The following is a 24,003-nucleotide window of genomic DNA, read 5'->3' as shown; positions in this document are numbered from 1 at the left end:
ACTATACTAAAGGTTTCTGGTCTTCCCTTTAAACTGACTAAAATACAAGAAATAGGTCTTTTCAACCTATTTCTAGGTCAAAGCCCTCTTTGTGGTACAAAAATAACAAATTGTGCGCAAAAAATTTTCCAATGTCCCGTTTGTGACATCGCTCGCCCCGTAAGCTGTTCACTTCGGTTGGACAGGACATGAAGGGTTCCTTGACATCGATCAGCGTTGAACTTAGCAGGGATGAGAAGCATGATCCGTCACGTTACATATCATGCGAAAGTAAATGCTGCATGTTGTAAACGGGGAGTGACTGTTGTTACCTTGACGGTCTTCAGAGGTATATTACCGACAACTGCTATAGGTTGCTGCAGCAACTGTTTCTTCGATGCATGCTAAAGAACCCCAGGTGGTTGAAATCAATCCGGAGCCCTCCACTACAATACGTCTTTCTCTCTTCTTATTTCACTCCCTCCTACATTCCTTCCTTCCGAACAGTGCGGTTAAGGAGTCCACTGAGAGTGACAGTTACTGCTCCTTTCAATTCTTCACTGCCAATCTTGTTACTAGGTTACCCTCTCACTTCCCTGCGCCATTTGTTCATAACCATTTTTTTTTTCACCAAGGTACTCTTCCGGTTCCCTCCACCATTTACTCCAGCGATTCCCTCCACCATTCTTCTATTCAATTTCTCCGAGGCAGTTTTCTGGATTACAAAGTTATACTTAATTAAGCAAAGATATCTTCCTGCTATTTATTCCTCTTCACATTCCGCGAGACATGCATATCGTTAATATCCTCATAGCTGTGTGTATTTTCCCCCCAAACGCCACGCTCAGTGCGTGAACAGATGTTTTTGCAAACACACGCACAAAAAAAAATTGTTGCTTTCTTTTTTTTTAAGGAGTGAAAGACCCGCATGCCGCCCAGCCTGCCGCCGTCGCAGTGTCTTATTCGCTCATTACGAACGCGTGTCGACTGGTCCATTGCATCGAGAGCTCAGATGTAGTTCATTCCACAGTGGCCGTGGTGAAAAACTTTGCTACAGATAGTTCTCTCCAGTGGTGAATGCAATAAAAAAAACTGGAAAGCAACATAAATGTGACGACCGAAGTTAAATGAGACAATGGACACAGCGCCTATGCGTTTTGATAGTGCGGCCAGCTTCAGGACATGTTTCTTTCAACAGCAAGCTGGCTTCTCTGCAGTTCTCACCTGCTAGAGGGCGTGCACTATCCGGTTCTCGAACTGCATGCGTCTGCTACCGTGCGCATTTACCGCACCGGCCAGAATATGTCGGGGTGCCATTTTGGGCACACTTTCCCTTCTCGCCAATACCCAAGTCCCACTCACGTAGCTACTGTATTCCAGAACGATAGTCGATTTAGTCTGATGCTTCGGCGCTGTACTGCTTACAGCGCGGACGCACTTAACAGCGCTAGCTGTTAGTTCCACGACTCCCTAGATCGGGGTAGTGTAGGGAGGCGTCTTGGTCCGCATAGAGGAGGAGAGGGGAGAGCGTCGAGTGTGAAGCCTGATGCGGCGTCTGCGCCGAAGAAGTAGTGGAGAGGGAGCGCTAATGGGAACGTGGTGTGTAACGAGAGGGAGAAAACAGCCGCAGGTGAATGTCACATCGCGTGATAGAACAGAGCGAGAGTATCATTGGTCTAAATACAAATATGCCTGTATGGGAGTAAAAAGGGAGTAAGATGTCCTCTAGCGCACTTGCTATCGCAAATGCGGTATCTATGCGGTATCTATCGCAAATGCGGTAGAGGACAGCTTATACTTCCTTTTTACTCCTTTCTTTCGGTGTGGTGACGTAACGCGATGGAATAAAGCCACTCGAGTATCCATAGTGCGCACACCCGCTAACACTGCAATTCGCGTTTCAGAGTTGTAACCAGGCTTCCAGCTTTTCTGTTATGACTACTTGTAGCTACGTTTGCCGTGAGTCGTGAACTCACGAAAAAAAATCTACCCTTTTTTTCGGATTCGAAGAGAGCGCGCAACGTGCAAATCGGCCCCAGAAGTGAGAATCCATTGCATTTGCGTCGAGTGCAGTCGTGCTCAGATATACCGTGACCGGCGCTTATGCTGGTTACCCACCGGACACCTTCTTATCTGATGTACCAGTTATGTAGGAATGGAGCTTGGCAGCCATTGGCGGCACACCCAGACATCCAAGCTGCTGCCCAATCCGCAAGAGCAGCCACCATGTCAATAAACGCTCGCGTTTAGCAGAATAAAAGCAGCGGAGACAAAAGCGTGAACCTCGCGTTAGGAAGAAGTTGAAAGTTCTTCATAAATCGCAAGGGTGTTCCTCGCTAAACTTCACGGTTCGTGTGAAGGACACGGAATGAAGTTCGGCCTCGGTAAATGGCCTAGGCGGTCGCGCAGTCCATTTCAATTTTCGGCTGCGACCTGTGCGTCGTCAGGCACTGCTGCGTGCAACCACGTCGAAGATATATATATATATATATATATATATATATATATATATATATATATATATATATATATATATATATATATATTAAAAAATTCCGCTTACGTTCCAACTGACTGCCAGCGTGACCCGCTGTTTTCAGGCTACGCAACGGAATCGTTAAGACGCGTCTAATGGAAAAAGAGTGTCTTCCCCCTGTTTAACGAGCGACCGGGATTCAGCGACAAACCGGGGCGCGCGCGAAGAAAGCCGCGCCGCTCCTTTCGGAGGCGCAAGGATGGACCGCAATGAGCCTCCCTCATTGAGCGTGGCGCCTCATCGATTTGCAGCGAGCGCCAGAGCCGGGCGCACAAAGGCGGGCTGGGCTGCGAGTCAATTTCCACCTACCACGGGGCCCTCCGAGCTGGCGATTTCATGCGGAACAGTCCGAGGAGCCGGCCGCGACATCTTGCACCGCCAAAAGGGCGCGAGCCATACATCAACAAATGGGCCTCTCCGGAACGGGACTCGCGGGATCAGAGGGGCGACACCTCGCAGCGTTGGCGACGTTCCGTGGGATGGTGCAGGACCCCGGGAAATTCCATCATAATGAGCACGTGGTCCATGCTTCCGATCGCTGGTCAGCGCGCCGCAATAAGCAGCCCCGATCTTCTGAATGTCGCTTTTATTTTGAGCGTTACGGAATGCTACAGCTTATGAAAGCCGTGGACGTGCACCACTTGATTGAAACCCATCTCAGCAGGTTGTTAACTCGGACTTGTTCGTTTCCTTCTGTATGTCGCATTGCCTTGAGAAAAAGAAAAAGCAAGCAAGCAAACAAACATTTCAGTTCCTACTCCGTATACTCGCGTCATCAACTCGTTTTTTATTGTCTTTCGCTTTGTTTACTTTGGTACAATCGCAGCTTTGGAGCGTTTAACAACTACAGGATGCGCGCGCTCATACTACCACAAATTGCCTGCGACGTGCCGAGAAGGAGCGAACGTTCCCTTTCAGCACGCCGCAGGGAGATAAACTTGGCACGCGCGGAGAGACAAACCTGGTCCCGTTGCTCTTGGACCCCCTTCACATCGCGGCAGTTTCGCAGCTCGACACGTCGCCTATAGTCCCTCCGTGAGATCCAGACCTTATCTTAACTTTTTCGAGTCGCACACGCCCATTGGTGGTGTGACACTGCCGATACCTAACTTCGACAGTGCTTGCAAGTCACGATAGGACGAAACATCGCCTCCTTTCCGCATAGACGAGCGGCGGTAATGTATAGGTGACAGGCATTACGCAATGGGCCAACGTGACAGGGATGACATTGTGCACGCAAGAAATTCGCAGTTCGAAGGACACTGAGCACATTGAGAATGATGTTCGTTCACTTCTGATACGGCTTCTCGCCGCGAAGAAAGTCTCCTCACAGACATCTTTCCTTAAGGACTTGAAAAGGCAGCCTTTTCTTTTTCACTACACTCACGAAAGACCGGCACTTTAGGAGGCTGCAGGCAGGCCCGTACTGAAAGCGAATAATTCGTGGGTGCCGTTGGGACCTGTCAGACTGTTTCGCAACTCCACTACAGGGTTCCCTGTTTTCGTCATTAACGTTCTAAAACTTTCCACCGCAATTTCATTCGTTGCCGTGCGGCCCAAAGGAGGAGCCGCTCTTCTCCCCGACGTATACGTGTTCCCTGCCGCGTGCGCCGGGGTTCTGTCGCAAGTGAACCTCTTCGCTGTCCCGCCACGTCACGCAAGCTCTATCATCTCGCCTTAGACGAATTCTGTCGCGGACACCGCTTCCCGCTCGCAGCACGCCATCGTGGGCTGTTAAAGGGACCGTGAAACCGTGACTGATATTGTAAAGGAGATGCAGTTCACGAAGCCTGTGCTCTTCGCGCATTGCACGCTTTTGAGGCAGGAAAGCAACCTGTACGTTTGCTCCTTTTATCATTATACATTTAGAAGGCCACGTTTACCAAATGATCGAAAAGTCAGTTTCAAGTCCACAGGTTAATCGTACAACGAGTAATTATGGTCTCGTAATTCAACGCGCAGCGACGCGTGAAAATAGCGCGTGCTCATTTCCTTCTCTTCTCTGCACTTCGAGGTAAACTGAACATGGCCTCAGTGTCTACGATGCATCTGGAACGCCGGATTCAGAATTATAACTTTTAGGGCACTTTGTCAGCGGAGAGTACAAACCCAGAGTATTGCTCCCACAGCAGATGTGTTTGTTAACTTGATAGAAAAAAATGGCAAGTCTAATAAATAACTATTATTGAATAAACAAGGGAAGGGAATTGAGGGGCTCGTTATAAATATGAGAGAAGCCAACAGCCACAGAAACCAAGAAGCACAGGGGATATTTTTAATTATTTTTTGTGGTGTTGATCAAGTAAGAATATTACTGAATATGTAATCGCTTAAAGCTAATTGATTAGAAAAGCAGAAGAAAAAACAACCACACGCCGCCGGTGGGATCCGAACCCACGACCTCCGAATTAACGCGTCCGAATTATGCGTCCGGTAAGCGGCGGACGTTCCACGTCCGCCGCTTACGAACGAGGGTGGCGCTGATGAACACTCTCAAGGTTAGGTTATTTGTAAACATAAATACCCCCGAAAGCAGAAGGTTTGACAGCCGTGGCCGTAGCTCAGAGGTAGAGCACCGGACGCGTAATTCGGAGGTCGTGGGTTCGGATCCCACCGGCGGCGTGTGGTTGTTTTTTCTTCTGCTTTTCTAATCAATTAGCTTTAAGCGATTACATATTCAGTAATATTCTCACTTGATCAACACCACAAAAAAAATAATTAAAAAAAAAAACCTGTGCTTCTTGGTTTCTGTGGCTGTTGGCTTCTCTCATATTTATAACGAGCCCCTCAATTCCCTTCCCTTGTTTGCTTAATTGCTTAGCGAGGGTCTCCGTTCTGGCAGCCTTGACGCCATAGGAAGCATAAGAGGGTTCTCACACAGCTTTCACCCTCGCCGTTCGATGGCGTTCTACGTCACACCAGCGGTAACTCAGGACGTTCCACGTCCGCCGCTTACGAACGAGGGTGGCGCTGATGAACACTCTCAAGGTTAGGTTATTTGTAAACATAAATACCCCCGAAAGCAGAAGGTTTGACAGCCGTCGCCGTAGCTCAGAGGTAGAGCACCGGACGCGTAATTCGGAGGTCGTGGGTTCGGATCCCACCGGCGGCGTGTGGTTGTTTTTTCTTCTGCTTTTCTAATCAATTAGCTTTAAGCGATTACATATTCAGTAATATTCTTACTTGATCAACACCACAAAAAAAATAATTAAAAAAATCCCCTGTACTTCTTGGTTTCTGTGGCTGTTGGCTTCTCTCATATTATTGAATAGTTATTTAATAAATCATAATAATAATAAACAAATAAACTAAATAATGGTATACGTGCTTTTAGAAAGAAAAAAAAAAGGATAGACTACAGCACATGCGAAGAACCCACAGACTGCTGAGTCACAGGTTTGACTAAATTTGATGTCTTCCAGAGCCGCGTTGGCCACATTAGTACGTTATCGTGGGAACATTAGCATGACGAACGTCTCAAACCCTCACATCGATATGTGCCGTGCATACCTTTAGATACCAGGCCCCGGTTGATTCTTGGTTTGGCGCATTTTTACGTTTCAACTTTGTTTGCTAAAGAGCGCGTACTGTTTACAATAAAAAATGAATGTTTTGATAAAATCGTCGACATCCTCTTTAATTTTTAACGCAAATAAAGAAATAGTATCGACTCTCCGTCGGCGTCCCAATTGATAAGGACCTGGGAGTGCGCTTCGTGACGCTTTAGTACTCCCTCTGGTGCGGAAACCGCCTCCTCCTGTTTCAACCGTTGCCCGCAAATCTCAAATCTCCCAGGAGTGTATGAGCGTTCTTTGTCGTTTCTCCTAACCCACATTAGTGACATCAAGGTAGCAATTTATTCCTCTTCGACTTCGTCCGGAGCGTCCTCTGGCGCACATGTCAAGCATTGTTCTGCTGTTCGGAACACCCCGCCAATGTCCGTTTTTCTTTGCCGTGTCACAGGTTTTTCTGCCCACTGGTAGGAAACACTAGGTAGGAAAAACATGTTACTCTAAATTTATCATTCTTCCCAGGTACCAGCAAACTGCGGTGCTCGGAGTGAACAGTTGGGCACTGCATTACGGGCTCGGATTACGATAAAGCCTCGGCAGTTTGGGGGCTGTTTGCTTGGCTTCAAAACTGTAAACATTGAACCAAATTGTTATGACGAGCCGGTTCATAAACCCCTTCACTGTGTTCCTAAAGGTGGTAACCTTCTTTTTCTTCTCTCTCGTTTTTTTTCTTTTTTTTTTGTGGCCATGTTTTTGGTGGCGCTGCGGAGATTCAGTGTGGCCAAAATACTCCTGAAGGAATTTCATCGTCATAGTCTTCGCGCGTACTGTAGGAGAAATTCATGAACCATTGTTAGTTCGTTGTCCGATAGTCCTAGCCACCAGCATTGCTCGATAATAATCTCATGTCTGTCTGGCACGCTGACTTGCAAAAATATCAGTTCCCCCGCCGGTCCCGGTACACTTCTACATGCACACACAGTGTGGTGGCATGGCGTTAAATTTTTGGCCCGCTCCGATCTGGATACAAGTTTGTTACAGGAAGCTGTTCACACACCCAGGGAAATCAATGCTGCCGAGAGGAACAACGCAACGCATCGATCCCCTTTCCGTCTACCGCTGATCTTTCTCGCGCTTAAAAGCTGGAGCAGCGCTCGCTTCCGTTCGGGGACGCGATGCCCAGCGCCGGTTCGTTGGGCGTCGTCGCCACGCGGCCAAAGCTGCGTCTGGAGTGAGTGTGGCCGGAGTCCCGCGCTGAGCCAGCCGGGGCCTTGGCCGGTCTACGGGGAAGAAGAGCGAGACCGCAAGAAGAACAGCGCGCGATCAATGAAGCGTCGGCGGGAGAGGCGCGCAAGGTATCGCCGCATAAAGCACGTCGTCGAAACGCGACGACCTGAAGAGGGCGGCGAGGAGGAGGTCACGTCAGGAGCCTCTGCGCTGCCCCACCCTGCAGGGGCATCAATAATGCAGCGCCCGGGGGTCTTTGGGGCACCGCCATCTGCCCCGCCGCCGCCGCTCCTCTTCGCCGCCGGCGCTGCGTTGCGCAGCCGCCGCGTCGGCGGCCCCCGCGGTTCCTTATCGCCCCCCGTTCCTGGCGGCCACTCGCACGTGGGGGGGGGGGGGGGGGGGGGGACACTGCGCCGCCGCGTTCCGAGACCGACTTCTCGCCGATAAGCACCGGACGCGAGTTTACAAACACGCGCGTCCACGATGGGGTCGCACCGCCCAGCTCTTGTCCGTTTGGTTTGGCACCTCGCGCAGCAGTTATAGCGCTTCGGTTTCGAAGGCGCAGTTGAGTCGGCAGTCCGTCGAAACAAACTGCGCTCTTGATTCATCTCTGAGCATCTTTCTTCTAAGCCTCTCCGATAAATTCTCCGCCGCACTCGCTTAAAAGAGATGCCTACGTGGCTCCCACAGACTAAACTTTTCCTTTGCCCGACAAACGTCGACTTGTTCGCAGCAGAGTTTTGTGGAAAGGGACCGAAACATCGCACAACGGTAAAGAAACAAATAATCTGAAAAAAAAAAAAACACGACTTCAGATCACTGCCGTTTCTGATGTTAAGAGATGCAACCGGTATTGCAGAAAATTGCTTGCCAGCCGATTTCGACCATGAGGGAGCTTGGTGCCTTTTCAAGGTGTGTCCAATGATACAGTCTTTGTCAAAAAGGTTAGAGCCGAAGATCATGGATAGTGTTTAACTCCTCATGTCTTTAAAAGCTATATCTTGCGCACCAGGCAGCGGCGACTCTCATAAATGCACAAGAGAACGCACCGTTCGAGAGCTCTAAACAGGTGTGCGGACGACTGTACACGTAATAACGTCATCGCACTTCGGACCCATCAAGTGCGTACAGGTGGCCGGTATAGGGCATGCTTCATCAAAGTAAGCAGCTGTATTCAAGGCAAGCGACTTTTTTCTTCTTCTTCTTTATGATATTTTTGACAGTGAAAGGCGATGCCAGGCGGAAGAATTCTATTTGCCGTCGCGGCACCGAGCTTGTGACATGCCCGTGTCCATCAGCGCAAATGACAGCACAGAGTGCACAGAAATGGAAAGCCGCGCAAATGTAGCGATGGGATACAAACTTTTGCAGCGGGCGCGGGAGATGCCGAAACTTTTCCTGTCTGGACTGTCGTAAACCGGTTGCGCTGCCGCTTCCACTGTGCTAGCGCGAGGAGCACACGACAGTCCAGCGAGCATCATGGCGACGCCCAGGGAGCCCCTATTGGAAATGCCTCATTACTTTCATTATTATCATAAAAAGTTTGCGTCCGTACGGAGGCAACATCTGGTCTGTTAAAAGAGAAACCTTAATTTTCCTACTTTTTGAGAAGAAGAGAACGCAGCCATCCTCAAAGAGCGCTGCCCAGTATCGTCAATGTTTCATGTCTCAGCGGCACCAGCGTGACACCTTGGGCCTGTAATGCTTCGTCGCCACACAATCCTCAGCGCAACGAGACACGGGGGCAAAACAGACATATGGACTCAGCGCTCTGTCCCCGTGTCTGTTTTCCGCTCGTGTCTGGCTGCGCTGAGAACAGCGCGAGTCCGGCAACACCGTATTCGATTGCCTACGCCTTCCTCTGTGTGGCTAGCCTCTTGTTTATAGCGCCACACATGTGGCCGCCATAGGGAACGCACGCAATGGCTGCCTGAAAAAGCGCGCGTGCAATACACCGCCAACACATGGGAAATGATGACCATCGCTATTATTCTCTTCCAGCAGTTGTCTGGCATCTCTTTTGTAACAATAATTTCCCAGAACCACATGTGTGGACTTGAATTAGACACCACGGCGCCACCGCGTGGGAGATATTGTTTTAAGCCTGCCCGTAAGACTTTCGTGTTACTACGCATCTGCCCCCGCAGCGGTTTAGTATGGCAAAAGTGAAAAGAAAACCGGCATTTATTTTTTTTCTTCTACATTTCGCTCAGTCAATTGGGTGCCTCATCGGGAGAACAGGAATGCACGTGCGGAAGCCTCAGAACTGACGCACATATGTAGGCTCACCCGGCAGCAACGTGTGCTATCTACAGGACTGCAGAGTCAAGGTCGCATTAAACGGGTCCCGAACAAAAGCGGCGATAAAGGCGAGCACAGAAGAGGGCTTGCGGCTCGAGGTAGAAGGCACAGTGACGCAACGGCCGCGGCACGTCACTGCAAGCGATGGCGTCTGACGCCATTCCCCAAGACGGATGAAGGAGACATGGACGTATTTTATTGCGACAGTTCCCGGTCCCAGCTGGCCAATCTAGGCATTGTGGTCAGAAAGAAAAGAAAAGAAGCGCCCCCGTGCAGCATATTTCACAAGGGCTGCGGCAGTGGCATAAACAGCCGTCCGAGCAATGGTTTTGCTCGAACTGACTGTTGTTACTGTTATGTTATCGTCCACTAAGCTAATTGCACCGCTCCATTTAACGCCATCGGCGACGTTGTATTCATCTCCGTGTGCTCTTTTCGCCGTTCCTTTCGGCGAAAAAAAAATGCTTTTCTCTGCTTTCCACTGTATCCAATGCAATCTGCATTTAAGGCAGACGGGAAAGATATATTGCAAACCGAGGGTAATAAATCACACTGTGCTGCTGTTCTATAAAGGCTTCCTTTGCATGCCCTGTATGTGGTCTCCACTCCCGATATCATTTCCTCTATTCAACATTGCCGACCGACTCAGCGACAGCGCTCACATTGTCACTGTTGGTAATTACATCGCAGCATTTGGCCTTTTTTTTTTTTGCAGCAAACAACGCTTAAACGTTACTTAAACCTTCAGATAGAGCTATAATTAAAAATAAAAGCTCGGTGGGGAAACGGTACGTGAAGATGACGCTCGCTACTTCTGTCTACTTCTGCACGAACGGCTGTAAGGCTACGGCAGAGGTGGCACCTTGGGACAAACGAAGGGGCTGTAGGTACGGTTAGAGCCCGGCACGGCTCCCAAGGGCGTCACTGCAGACAAACTTCTGACGCAATAAGGGATTTTTACGAGACAAGCCAAGGGTACAGTGTAATGTGGGACTCCGGATTAATTTCCACCACCTGGGGTTCTGTAACGTGGGCTGAAATTTCAGTGAACGAGCTTCTGCAGCATTTCATCTTCGTCGAAATGCAGCAGTCGCGGCCGGGAATCGAACCCGCGATCTCGTTCTCAATAGTAATACGCCACAGCCATTGATCCTGTGTGGCAGTTAAACTTCCCTAAATCCCCAGAAAAGTATATTTGCCGACATACTTTCAGGTCAACCGATATCCGCTTTTTTTTTCTGCCAAACCTTTTGCAGAACAAGCCTGGTATGGCAGTTATAGACACGCAGAAGTGCACATTTTGAATCACGACCATTGGTTATGAGGGTCGTCGCCGGAAGGGTTTCGGGGCAACAGCAGGGTTCCTAAACATCAAGGTACAAAGACGAATTTGGATTTCGCTCTCATGGAATGCGACCGCCGTTGTCTTGTATCCGAAATGGCGATGCCGAGCTAAGCCACGGAAATCCCAAGTCGCACAGCCAAGTCTTTGTACATTCTGTATGCTTATATCATTACAAACAGCGTGACAAACGTCGTATATAATCAAAGAATGGTTCACACTTAGCTAGGGCAGAGTGAGCGCATACGTAGCACCGTATCCGCGTATGCATATGCCAGGGTCATATATATAGTGTATACTCGCTCATACCGAGTTCAATACACGTCCCACAGCCTAGCATTTAAGCATTTACGAGTCCTTTCGTGTGTTCAATACAGGAAAGGCAGAATCGTGTCAAAGATGTAGTTAACGCATTCAGTTATCTCTTTATCTTTGGAATGAGAGTGGAACATGTGGCAGAAGACAAATCCTCACGAGGCATCGGCTCCAGTTGCAGTCAATAAACTAACGCTTTGAATAACATTCGCCGAGGATCCTCGTTAAGGAATAAACACAAGCCATAAGCGTGAAATTCATATAAACACATGTACGCACTGTAGAAGAACAAGACATATGATGAAACAGCTATATGATAGAACGTGCAACAACTAGTTGGCGACGAAAACGAACAACACGTGCTCGTCTGAAAAGTACTCGAAAGGCACATGATAAGTGTTTGTGTATTGGGCAGTTATCATGCACTTATATGCGGTTGATGTACGGATGCGGTTTGTGTATGGACTGGTTGACCATGACCTCAACGTTTCCTTTTCCCAAGGGAAGTAAGCTTTAGCGGCCTTCTATGTAAGATTTGCAGTTTTCTTTCTCATGACTTATACTGGTGAGCCGTATGCTCGCGGAATTCCGAACAGGACCGACGCATTGCCTCTGACTATTCCAAGCAATTCCGTTTCAAGCTGACAGCTTAGAGAAGAATAAGGCAATTAATGATGCGCTTCACCCTAACTGATTTGCAGCCTTCGGAAATTTTCCGCGTTCGCGTAGTATTTAGTACTGACAAGTACTCGCACCTTGGCGGTCTCCGCCTGGATTACTGAACTGTGAACTGACAAAGGGCAAGCTGGGCGCAGTACTTTCGTTGCACTCTATACGCGGCACTTGGGCTACTTTACGTGGTCACGTGTGTGTGTGTGTGGGGGGGGGGGGGGGGGCGGCAGCGTTCAGAACAGTAATGCGCCCCTACGTTCCTCCTACTCAATGCCGTGCATTTAGATCTTCGCAGTGGACTAGTTTATCAACGAAAATTCCTTCTGTCTCTTCATCGTTACCAACAACGTTCACTGCAAAGTTTAGGTATGCAGCGGCACGGTCGGTAATGTTCTAACTCCGGGTGCCCAATTTATTGCATTCGTATTATGCCTGTCGTAGCGGTTATGAGTAACAATGTAATCGCAGCGAGAACAACCGTTACCAAAAAAATATATCCCGGATTATTTACACCGCAGTTAATAATTTCAGCTGGGAAGCGAAACAGGTGATTAAGATTGGTTTGGTTTGGTTTATGGGGTTTAACGTCCCAAAGCGACTGAGGCTATGAGAGACGCCGTAGTGGAGGGCTCCGGAAATTTCGACCACCTGGGGTTCTTTAACGTGAACTGACATCGCACAGTACACGGGCCTCTAGAATTTCTCCTCCAAAGAAATTCCAGCCGCCGCGGCCGGGATCGAACCCGCGTCTTTCGGGTCAGCAGCCGAGCACCATAACCGCTGAGCCACCGCGGCGGCGGTGATTAAGAGGTCAAAGAAAGCACACTTTAAGCTTCGCATGATAAAGCTTTGTCGCTTAGCCGATGAAGTGCATTTCCGAAGTGATGACATTATTAACGTTATTATTAAGTGCACTGGTGATGTGATGACTTTATTAATGTTATTATTATTTTGATTTCGATAGTAGTCGATGCTTCGACATCACCATCTGATCGAATCATCAGATTGTGACTTTCTGGTGTTGGGATCGGCTGATCTATGCAGATTCTCTCTTGCGTCTCGTGCGTAATGAAATGGCGGGTATCGCGTCTTAGTGTGCCCTAATTATTGAGCACAAAAGTTCATTCTTGCTGCGTGCACCTCATGCTGCAATGTATTTCATTGTCATCTAACGTACTTTGCTTCATTTATTTCTTCAAAAAAAAAAACATTTTGGTACTAGACCAAATTATTTTTTTTTATTGGCTTTTTCATCACCTGCGATACATTAGTGGTGCGGGAGAGTCCCAACATAGGGGCTCAATCTACTCTGTCATCTAACGTACTGTATCCAGTCATGAGGCTTCACTTATGCATCGTACCTCACTCAGCTCATTACTCTAAAAAAAAGAGCATTGCGAATAAAAGCGTCGGCACCGTGTCATTCATCATCACAACCATTATAGAGAAACCTTAACATCAAGCCTTTCCATGTAATTCGCGATTTCACGACTGCACTTCTAGTGAAGAGCATTTTAAATACAAATTAACCCCATAATTCTTCTATCTTGTTACTACCTTCAAGTAACACCAGACACGCCGATAACAATAACTTCAATCTAACTATAACACACAATCTACACGGACGTCGAATTGTGTCATTTGTAAGCGCTAAAGTGTGGAACGTCCTTCCATCCAGCATCAAACACGTTACCAACATAGCACCCGCACTAAAACGACACATCTTATCGGAACGGTACACTTAACCCTACTAGTGAAATATTCATCAGTTGCAGCCATGATAATCTGCCTAGATAAGTTGAATTTTGAGAATGGATCATTTTCTAGCCATTGGCTAAGGATCCAGACGCCTCCATAAAAGTAAACGTTATACGAGGTCTGTTAGAAAAGTATCCGACCTTATTTCTTTTTGCGAACACCTGATTGATATGAAACAAGCGCGCTTGCACCAGCAGACCTTGAACCGTCGTGCGCATGCACGAATTTTTTCCCGCCTGCCGATAGCGTCAGTCACTGGGAGGCAGCGTTTGAGTAAGGTAGTGCACAGTGCTCTCGACGGTTTTTTAGTGCAAGCAAAATGGCGGTCCGACAGGAGCAGCGCTAATGCATCAAATTTTGCCAGAAACGGGGTGACAGCCAAGTGGAAACCATTCGGAATATTCAGACGGTTTTCGGTGATGATGCTTAGAGCAGCACACAAATTAAGCAATAGTACAACTGGTTTAAAGATGTCCGCACATCGGTGGAGAGCGAGCCACGCTCCGGTCGGCCATCAACGTACCGAAATGGCCAGGTCATTGCCGAAGTGAACGCTCTGGTGATGCGGGACCATCGTGTGACTATCCGAGAAATTGCGGAAGAGGTGAACATTGGTAGTTTTTCTGCACATTCCATTATCACCGAAGATTTGGCCATGAAGAGAGTTGCGGCGAAATTCGCGCCGAAGCTGCTCACGGTGGAGCAAAAAGCAGCTTCGTGTTGAAGTCTCACAGGACACGCTGGATTCCACAAACAGTGACCCCGACTTCATCAACACCATAATCACTGGTGACGAGTCTTGGGTGTACGGGTACGACCCGGAAACCAAATCTCAGTCGTCACAGTAGAAGCATTCCACGTCCCCAAGACCAAAGAAGGCCTGCCAAATGCTCAGCAATGTCAAAGTGATGCTGACTGCTTTCTTGGACTCTCGCTGTGTGGCACACCGCGAGTACGCACGCCCCAGGGTCAAACAATGACCAAAGAGTACAACAGTACAACAACTTCGCACTCGGTCGCCTACGTGATGCTGTGCGGCGCAAGAGACCGGAGTTGTGGTCAACAGGAAATTGGCGTATTCATCACGACAATGCTCCTGAACATTCTTCGCACTTGATTCGAACTTTTTTGGCGAAAAACCAGACTCCTGTAGTTCAACCGGCTCCTTACTCTCCTGATATAGCCCCCTGCGACTTCTGGTTGTTTCCCAAAATCAAGAGGTCATTGAAAGGAGCGCGATTTCAGACAAGAGAGGACATTATGGCTGCAACGACAGCTGAGCTAAACTCCATTCCGAAAAAGGCCTTTTCGGAATACTTCCAACAGCGGCAGCACATCTGGGAGAAGTGTGTGGAGTCCCAAGGAGACTACTTTGAAGGTAATTAGGTTTACAACGCTCCAGTTATGCCATTTTTTTTTCTTCGGCCGAAGGTCGGATACTTTTCTAACAGACCTCGTATATCTTTTCTGTGCAATAAAAGAGTGAGTGAGTGAGTGAGTGAGTGAGTGAGTGAGTGAGTGAGTGAGTGAGTGAGTGAGTGAGTGAGTGAGTGAGTGAGTGAGTGAGTGAGTGAGTGAGTGAGTGAGTGAGTGAGTGAGTGAGTGAGTGAGTGAGTGAGTGAGTGAGTGAGTGAGTGAGTGAGTGAGTGAGTGAGTGAGTGTGCGTGTGTGCGTGTGCGCGTGCGCGTGTGCGTGTGCGTGTGCGTGCGTGTGCGTGCGTGCGTGCGTGCGTGCGTGCGTGCGCGGTGCAATGTGACTCTTATTTTTGAGCTCGTGCGCTCTCATCGTTTGTGGACGGTCGACAGCTTACGGGCGCGTGGCTTTGCGAACATAACTTACATGCTGCTTTGTAATTCAGACAAAGGTAAACATAGAGAACCTGGCTTCTGCGCAATGGAAGCAAGCTCTTGTTCCACTGCAGCCGAGGCTGTTTTCGGGTCTGGTGCGTCGGGCAATTGAATAAACATTTGCCGCATCCACTGTCGTCGCTTCCCGACGCCTGCCCACACAGAATCTTTACAAAGTCCACCTCCACATGTATACTTGCCGCTGAACATTTGACACGCAGCGAAGGCACGTCATCCTGTTTACAGGGACTGAGGAAGCGAGGAACTCGTGCACGGTGAGCAGTGTTAAGGTCCTCACAGCGAACTGCGCTTCTAAGACTCGCGTATCAGATGACTTGCGTATCGGATGATATAGTGTGTGTCTCTGGAAGCAGGAAGTCACGAGCCGGTGTTTACTATACCTTAACTATTTGTTACCCTTCCTCCACGAGTAATCCGAGATAACGTTTGCTTATATGCGCACTACCTGTCGTTACTTCCCTATGCTTTCTAACAAGTGACGTCAGCATAATTTACGGCCGATAGGGACTCGTGAACAAGCGTCCTTCACGTCACCGGCGCTAAATAACTCCGTTACGACTGTACTCTAGATGTCACCTAATCCTTCACAACGGCAGCCAGAGTATGACCTCTGGGATCTGCCGGATATAGTGGGTCATGCACTAGGTGTTCACCCCCAACATGCTAGTGAATGCAACTGTTGGTTGTCTGTTTAGCTCACGCCGAAAGCCGCCCATGCTTGAGAGAACTTCATTGTATCGTGGGTGTGCCCCAAATCTACCAGGGAGGCCATCGCGGCCTTTACAGGCTTCTTGGCACGTGGCACATGGCACATGCGCTTGTACAAATACGTTTCTGACTGCCGCCTTTGAATGACCCTCATTTCCCTCCAACTCAGCTGGCCACTGTCCCTGCTGTACCTCCTCCATTAATCATGGCGCTCTTCAGGGGCTTCGAAATGAGCATGCATAATTATTGCTAATTTCATTAAAAACCCTCAATTATTTCTACTCTTACTCAATAGATCTCACGACTCGTATGCGCTAAGCATTTAAAATCCAATTTTGACGCAATGACAGCTATATATTACGCTGGAAAAGCCGCGCGCCTAAATGATCTGTTCTAGCTACGTTTTGTATCCGAATGGCTTCGTCGCCATTATTTACAACTGCCTTGTCTTGTCCTTTTGTCAATTTTGTGTGTGTGTGTGTTTATGCAGAACGCCAGCACACAATGCTGTGTAGCCCAAAACAACTTTAAATCTCGATGCACTGTCATTTCGGCGCTTTTTTGAACAATTTTCTGAACATTTCGCTTCCTTTCTGTCCCTTCTTAAGAAATGAAATCAGTTCTTGCGAAACAAAAAAAAATATATAGCTTCCCCGGCTGCCGCACATTCTTTGCGGACGGAAGCCATTATGTGGTGAGTTTTCAAGAAGTGTCTGCTTGACCACACCTGAAGCCTTATCGAGTCTCTGATTACGAGGTAACAGAAAGACGAATGCCTTGTTAAGGGCGAAAGTTAGTAATAAGGGCAGTCACAACGGTAAAGGACAGGCGATCACAAGAACCGGACACAAACAGCGCCCTTACTATGAACAACCAATTCGCTTGCACTTCTACCCTTGTAAACGACAGTTAGGCTAGTTAGGCTAGTTGGTACTTGGCAGACAGCAGCGACATTGTTACTAGCGGAATAAAACTCCAGTGAGAGTGAAAATCGACACACAGAGCATAGCGCTGGGCTTCCTTTTCACTGTGTCTTGTGTTTTTTCGCGCTTGTCAGTAGCCATGTCGTAGCTATTTATCAAGCACCAACTACCCCAACTTTCGTTTTCAACTATGCTCCTTTCTAGTAAATTGGCCCTGTTCTTTCGCATTTCCTTCTTGACCCTTCCTTTGTGAATTTGATTGTAACTACTACATGTCGCATCGGCACGCTCCCCTACGCGCCAAGCAAACGTTTGATTCAGTTCGAAGTCTAGCGCTGGGTCCCGTGTATCCCCTTTCGCTATCCCTTGCTTTTTTTTTTCGCGCTAGTAACTACGTCGAATGCCTGGTGTTGTCTGTAAGGCGACGATTCATTGGGTACCAAAGACAGGCGTTGATTTATGGCCTTAGCACAACGTGCAAAGTCTTAGCTAAATTAGTTTCGTTGCGCGAAGCTAACCGGCAAAAATCTGCCATTGTTCTGGTGGTATATTTTGTGCGGTCCTAATTTACCAAGAGCGCAGAGTGGCGTGCACCTGCAATCGTGTGTAGCAGTGAGATGAGTCAGCTAACAACTCCCTGTGCTAACGGCACGCTGTATAGTATAGGCGTGCTTAGTTAGCCCCGCAGGTTACCTTTAAAGTGAGCATGCATGACCTGCAGCAGTTGCATAGCTGCACTTGCTTTTACGAAGCCTCCGACTGTATCCGGCGAGATTCATTACCCCTGAAACCATCTGCCCGGCTTGGCAGCACCTTAAAATACTACAGTACCTTAAAATATTACAACATTAAAAATTTATGTCCAAGAATCCTGGACTTGCATGTGTTGTGCAGCGTCAGCAACGCATTTATAATTACGAGTCGACTTGGGTAACGTGTTGGGAGGAACATCGCTGCAATCACCCACCAAACGACAGTACCAGACGTACACAACCAACTAGCCCATCAGCTAATTATTTTATAGAACATGGAATCGTTTCTGAAGGTGTTAACAAACCTTATCAACAGTTCTTAAAAGTGAATGCCTCAAGCCGAAAGAAGGACTCCGTGAAAATGCGCTGATCATGATGCTCCGCCAATCGTCGCATGTGCATGCGACACGTAGACGTTCATACATCTGATTTGATACCTCCCTGCCGATTGAGCAGAGAAAAGGAATGTTGTGGTTGACTTTTCGTGTACTTACTGCGCAGTGAGGTGACCATTAGTGAACGGCATATGAGGCGCAAGCTAATTGGCAAGTTTCGCTGATATTTAATCAGGTCGGATGTTTTTCGCATTCATCTTGCACCATTGTGTATCTGAAAACACATTTTATGTTTAGGTATGCTAGCATTTCTAGGATCCATTGCTCTCGATAGTGCGTGGGGCTGTGTCCCGCTGTCCGACCTTTCTTTTTTATTTCTTCTGGGGTGTCCACCGTGCAGTTTCTGCTCCGCAGTACAACTTGAACGGGGAGAACACACATCTTGATGCGTCAGGTTGCCAAATCAAGTACGCGTTTCATAGAGTACACGCCGTCTCGTGTAAAACACCATAGCGCTGGTCACGAACGGCTGCTCAGACTCTTCAAAAAATAAGACAAAAAATTACATCTTTGTCCGAGTGAAAGTATTTACATGACTCCGCTATCAGTGCATGCAATACAAAAGGTTGCCTTCACCGCATAAAAAGAGGCAAGTTTGGCGAAGCACGCTTCCAGGAGACCGTCAGGGCTACCGTACGCGGAGCATTGATAGCATGAAATGTAATCGGGTATACTGAGGGGCCAGTGAGTCAGACAATATGCTCAACGAAAACTCTGGTAGTGCTCTGCCAGAGTTGCCAGAGCACTGCAAGAACTGCGTAGGTTGCTTTCCCTTTCTACACCATACTCAGATTTTAAGACGTAATAGAGATCAAATGGCGAGGAAAATCCTGGAAGCCCATAAAATCTCGAAACGCAGTAGCGACACGTGCATTAGCACACCTTCTGTTTATCCCTTGGAGAAAGAACGAAAGTTTTTAAAACGCTCTTAAGTTTGTACAACAGTCTTCATGAGTTTTCGGTCTGTTTCTTTTCTTTCTCTTTTTCTTTTACTGGCTGATTTTTCGGTTATCATTGTTGGCCCTTGTTTGCAATCTTTCAAGATTTGCGCATGCGTGTTGCTTAGTGATAGGACGTTTTTTCGTTGTTCGTTTCGATTCAGTTGGAAGTGCAGCACCCGTCCTGTCTTCGCCTTGGTTTGTCCTGTCAAAATGCTACTTTTTTCGTTGAGCATTGACAGCACGCTTCCCTTTATGGACTGTCAGAAGCATTCGCTGAAACATTTGTTCCGTTATTAGTACTGTAAGCTTTTGCCCAGCGTACTTAATGTTTCGAAACATAAATGTGCCCAAAACAGCAGGACTCAATGACAGCGCTGCAGAGGCTGTCGCCTCCAGTGGAGCGGCTGGTAATGGAACGAACGCTGCAGTTTGGGGCGCGTTGCAAATACTAAACAAAAAAAAACTGATTCCCGTCATGAGCTAAAATCAAGGCAGAATTTTAGAGCTGGGTTCTTAACGTAGCATGCCAGTGCGCAGCAGCTTTAATCGGCAGCTCATGATCCCCGCCAAATTTCAAGTTTCTTAGTGGCGCCAACCATTGTGCGCTTCCGGTAAAAAAAAAAAAAAAAAAAAAAATCGGCAAGGAAGGAAAATAATGAGTTTCGGGAGGAATTGTTACGAAGTACGACCACAGGTTAATTTGGTTCTTGTTTACTAGTCATAAAATTGTTGCGTCAGTCTTTGGGCAAGCTTCGTGCGCGGCTAGGAGTGACTGCCACACGACGCCGCGTCGTGATCCAACATGACCCGTTCGCACGGAGTGAATTCACGCAGGACGGTGTCAGTACAGGATATACTTTGCTGCTCCAGCCCCTGCTTAGGCCTTGCCACGTTGGTCTAGACGCCCGCTGCACCAACTTGCCCCGCGGCAAGTACGCGGGGATGCCTCACCGCGTCTCGTATAGTCTCTAATGAACGTGGCACGGGGCAAGTCCATTTGTTTTATTCGTGCACTTTTTATATATTTGTGTTTGCCTGCGCACGTTTACCAAACGCATACAAGGGCAGGGTCAGAACCGTTCGCAGCAGCTGCCACTGGAGTCACCGGCTCGTTTCATCCCTTAAAAGACTTGCATGTAAGTATAATACGAGGTGTACATACGGCAGAACTTTTCGTTTTTACTCTCAAAATAATATAAAATGCTCTCAGTATTGCACAAACCACATTTACCAACATTTTTTTCTCAAAGCAAAGACACGGGGTCAGGGGCCAGACATAGAATACATGCCGTATAAGATCGCACATGGTAAAAACTACCCCCCCCCCCCCCCCCCCACTCCGTACTGCAACACCAGCTAGAGCTGGAATTATTTTAACTATTGCCGTTGGTTTATTATGCGTATCTGAGTAGATCTGTGCAGCTTCGTCGTTCTTGGACGTTGAATAACTGGTCTAATTTGCTAATTTTATTTGCTCTAAAGTAATACTTTCCTGAATACATATCCCAGCTTTTTTCGTTTCTCCAAGGTAGGGACCAGTAACGAAGAAATGCTGAGCGTTCAAGGCTTTTATCCTGCATTTTTGTTGCATGTGCATTGAAGGGTAAAAATGAGCCGGTGGCAACAGAGTAGCGGCAGTTTTAAAACCGTCATCTGCGGTACTTCATGGTAACTAATGCAATGAAATTGAAAACGGTTATACATTTACCTGAGCGACGAAACTTCCTTGAATCCACGAGCAAATGTCTTTATCGTGTTAGGAAGGGGGTTTATTGAGACGTACTCGGGAAGACGGAATCAGCGGTGATGGCAGCCCGCGGTCAGCCAGTTCGAGCACAGACACGCGCAGCGATAGCAATTATAGTGAACTAGAATAGTATTCTAGTTCACTATAATAGCAATGCAGCTGAAGCGAGTGCCCATCTTCGTCTTCACAATAAGAACTTAAGTTGCGGCCGTTCTGCGCCGGCATAGTCCTTGCATAGAACCATTGGGAACCGCAGGAAGCTCATTACATTACAATGCATTAAATTACAATACATAGCGGGACAAAAAACTAGTGAATTTACTCAAAAGCTTCGCAAACAAAAACCTGGAAAACACAATTCAAAGGTTCTCACTCCTTTGAGACGTTTGTGTGTCCATTATAGCTAATATATGTGGTACAAGGACGTAGTGCATCCTAAGGTATCGAAAATTTTGAAGTGACGTCCGCTAATGCTGGATGAAACTGCCAGAGGAATGCCTGCGCCTTTCCTGAGCTCATACCTTCTCGCAACGCTAAGCGCGACTATGCAAGGAGAAACGCGAAAGGCGCCCGTGTGCTGTGCAATGTCAGTGCACGTTAAAGACCCCCCCAGGGGGTCGAAATCATTCCGGAGCCCTCCACTACGGCACCTCGTTCTTCTTTGACTCCCACCTTCTTCCCTTCCCTCACGACGCGGTTGAGGTGTCCACCGAGAAGCGAGACAGTTACTGCGCAATTTCCTTCCCTCAAAAACCACCACTAATCTGGAAGGCTTCGCGCAGCAGATTAGCGTGCACATCTTTCAATTGCTCTTATTCTTGTGCGGGAGCTTCCATAGAAGCCCGTGTATTCTATTGAGGCTATTTTCTTCGTGCACTGCTTCTTCCCTAGGCCACTTGGTTAGCATTGTGTTCTGCCTTCTAGCGTGCTCGGACAGAAAACCGCGGATGTTACGGACGCTGCAAACTACGAACACAGACGTTGAAAGTATTCTTGCACAAATAATCAAGCTTAACAAGATGCTTGTTGAACCTGATTACATTTTCTGTACTGAAAGCATAACACAGAGCGAGACTGCGGAGTTCGCGTTTCTACATGTAAAGCGCATTCGATCATTTCGATAGAAAGCCAACAAAAAGATGGCCACATGCTCTTGCCGGTTTCTTGGCATGCTGCAAAAATGTGTACGGCAGTATGAACCTGCTTCCCCTGCAGTATGTGTAGTTGCCTGGTTTGAAAGGCACTTTAATGCACCTTTGACGCGTATTAAAGAAAACCAAACTTCTCTCACGCAAAACGACGCTGAACAAAAGCTCTACAGGATTGGTTATCATGAAAGTCCCTGCCGACTCTATCCGCGCTGCTAAATATTAAACGCATTCCTCTCGTACTCGCATAATTTCTTCTCTCGGTGTTGTTCAGCAGCAGACTGCCTCGTGACGCGACCCGCTGCTCAAATCTCCGCGTTTCTAGTTCCCAGAGGTTCTCCGGACGTTGTTGATTCGGGTAACCGTGATTTGCCGCGATTCGCTCGAGTGGCCCCCCGGGAGGGGGCGCGGCTTCCAGGACCGGGAGGGATCACGCTGCCGCAGCGTGCGGTCACGTGAGCGCGGTCGTCCGCTCGCGGCAGAAATCCTGCGCGTCATCACGGCTTGGGGGAATTCCACGACCGGCATCAAAAATTCATCCGGGTCAGCCGCGGCACAGCCGTCGATGAGGGCAGCGCGCGTCTCGCTGCCCCGCTGCAGGTCGCGCTGCCGCCGAGCGCCGCGGCCCGCCAGTGGAGCGGCACCGGGGCCGAACCGAGCTGACCGCTCTATCGTCTGTGGCACTGGCACTGAACGTCGCAGAAGTCAAGGAGGAACTCTTAATGCGGGGCTGGGCAACGTGTTATGATGCGACTGTGTTCCGGTGACACAGGAGCTGAACGCTGATTGTGCGCACAGTTACAGATCTGGCCTTGCGGCCGCAGACGTTCTTTCCAAAATCCAGCGTGTGATGTTTACTACGCTTCATATTAGCTCCACAGATCGCAGTAAAGTCTGACAAAACGTTGGATCGGTTTATCCATCTCTGCCAGAGGTGACTTGGTGTAAAGTTATCGTTCTACGCGATGTGCGCGTGTCTTGCACCGTGTGACGCGCTCCCTCCATACCGCGCGCGCAAAGTGCGCATTCGCTCTCTTCTCCTTCAATGTTTCCCTTCCCCCTTTTTGTCTCCTCACTTTAGCATGGCGACGGGCATGATTTCAAGGCCAGCGCTTTTCAGCTACCTCTTCGCGTATTCGTTCAATCTCTCTCGGCACGAGTGGCGTTGTGGACGTATCTCCTCCTCGCAGGCGCCCATGGCTTGCCGCCTGCTGCTGCTCCTGGTGTGGGCCCCGCTGTGGGCGGCCGGCGGCAGCAGCTGGGGCTCGTGGGTGGGCCGGGGCCTGCCGCGCACGGCCGAGTCGCGCGCCGAGGGCTTCGTGCGCTGCCCGCAGCTGTGCGTCTGCCAGGCCGTCAACCGGGGCAAGCGCATCACCTGCGACCTCGGAGGGCTGCGCTCCATCCCCGTCCAGCAGATGGACAAGGACATTCGGGTGCTCCAGATCACGGCACCGCCGGAGCACCCCAACGAGCTGGTCATCGGCAGGATATTCCTGCAGTTCACTGCGCTTGAGGAGGTGATTATCGATCGGAAATTCTCTGACAAGGAAAAGGAAATGTACCACGTGCAGGGCGAACAGGAGCACCGGCCTCCTGAGCGGTTTTCTCCACACGCAGTGCAGGAGTGAGAAAAAAAGGTCTACGAAAGTGTAGTTGGGGCATCGGAGTACCGACCCCATTAGTCTCAAAGTCAATTCTCGCCAGTGGCGGTTGCGCATCTGTGACAGGCGAAGCTGCAGAGGTTTCCTTCCCTTTACGAACAACAGACGTAAGAAGGAACATGAATTAAAGCGTTGCGCACATTGTTGCCTGGCGTGTAGGCATGTTTTCTTACAATCAGCCAGTTAATCAAATAGATTCATTCATATAGCACCTTTAA

General features: G+C 48.6%; 1 protein-coding gene across 1 annotated transcript in view; it reads left to right on the top strand.

Moving 5' to 3' along the window:
- LOC149352287 (uncharacterized) overlaps nt 1–24,003 on the top strand; it is a 101,427-nt gene that overhangs the window by 63,793 nt on the left and 13,631 nt on the right. Inside the window, exon 3 of the mRNA XM_089581449.1 lies at nt 23,315–23,641. Coding sequence (XP_089437575.1) covers nt 23,321–23,641 — 321 coding nt within the window. The 5' untranslated portion in view covers nt 23,315–23,320. The remainder of the gene's footprint in view (nt 1–23,314; nt 23,642–24,003) is intronic.

Source organism: Amblyomma mixtum, chromosome 3, assembly GCF_055824585.1.
Source record: "Amblyomma mixtum isolate Tamu chromosome 3, ASM5582458v1, whole genome shotgun sequence".
Taxonomy (NCBI): domain Eukaryota; kingdom Metazoa; phylum Arthropoda; class Arachnida; order Ixodida; family Ixodidae; genus Amblyomma; species Amblyomma mixtum.
This window is presented reverse-complemented; position numbering and strand designations above follow the sequence as displayed.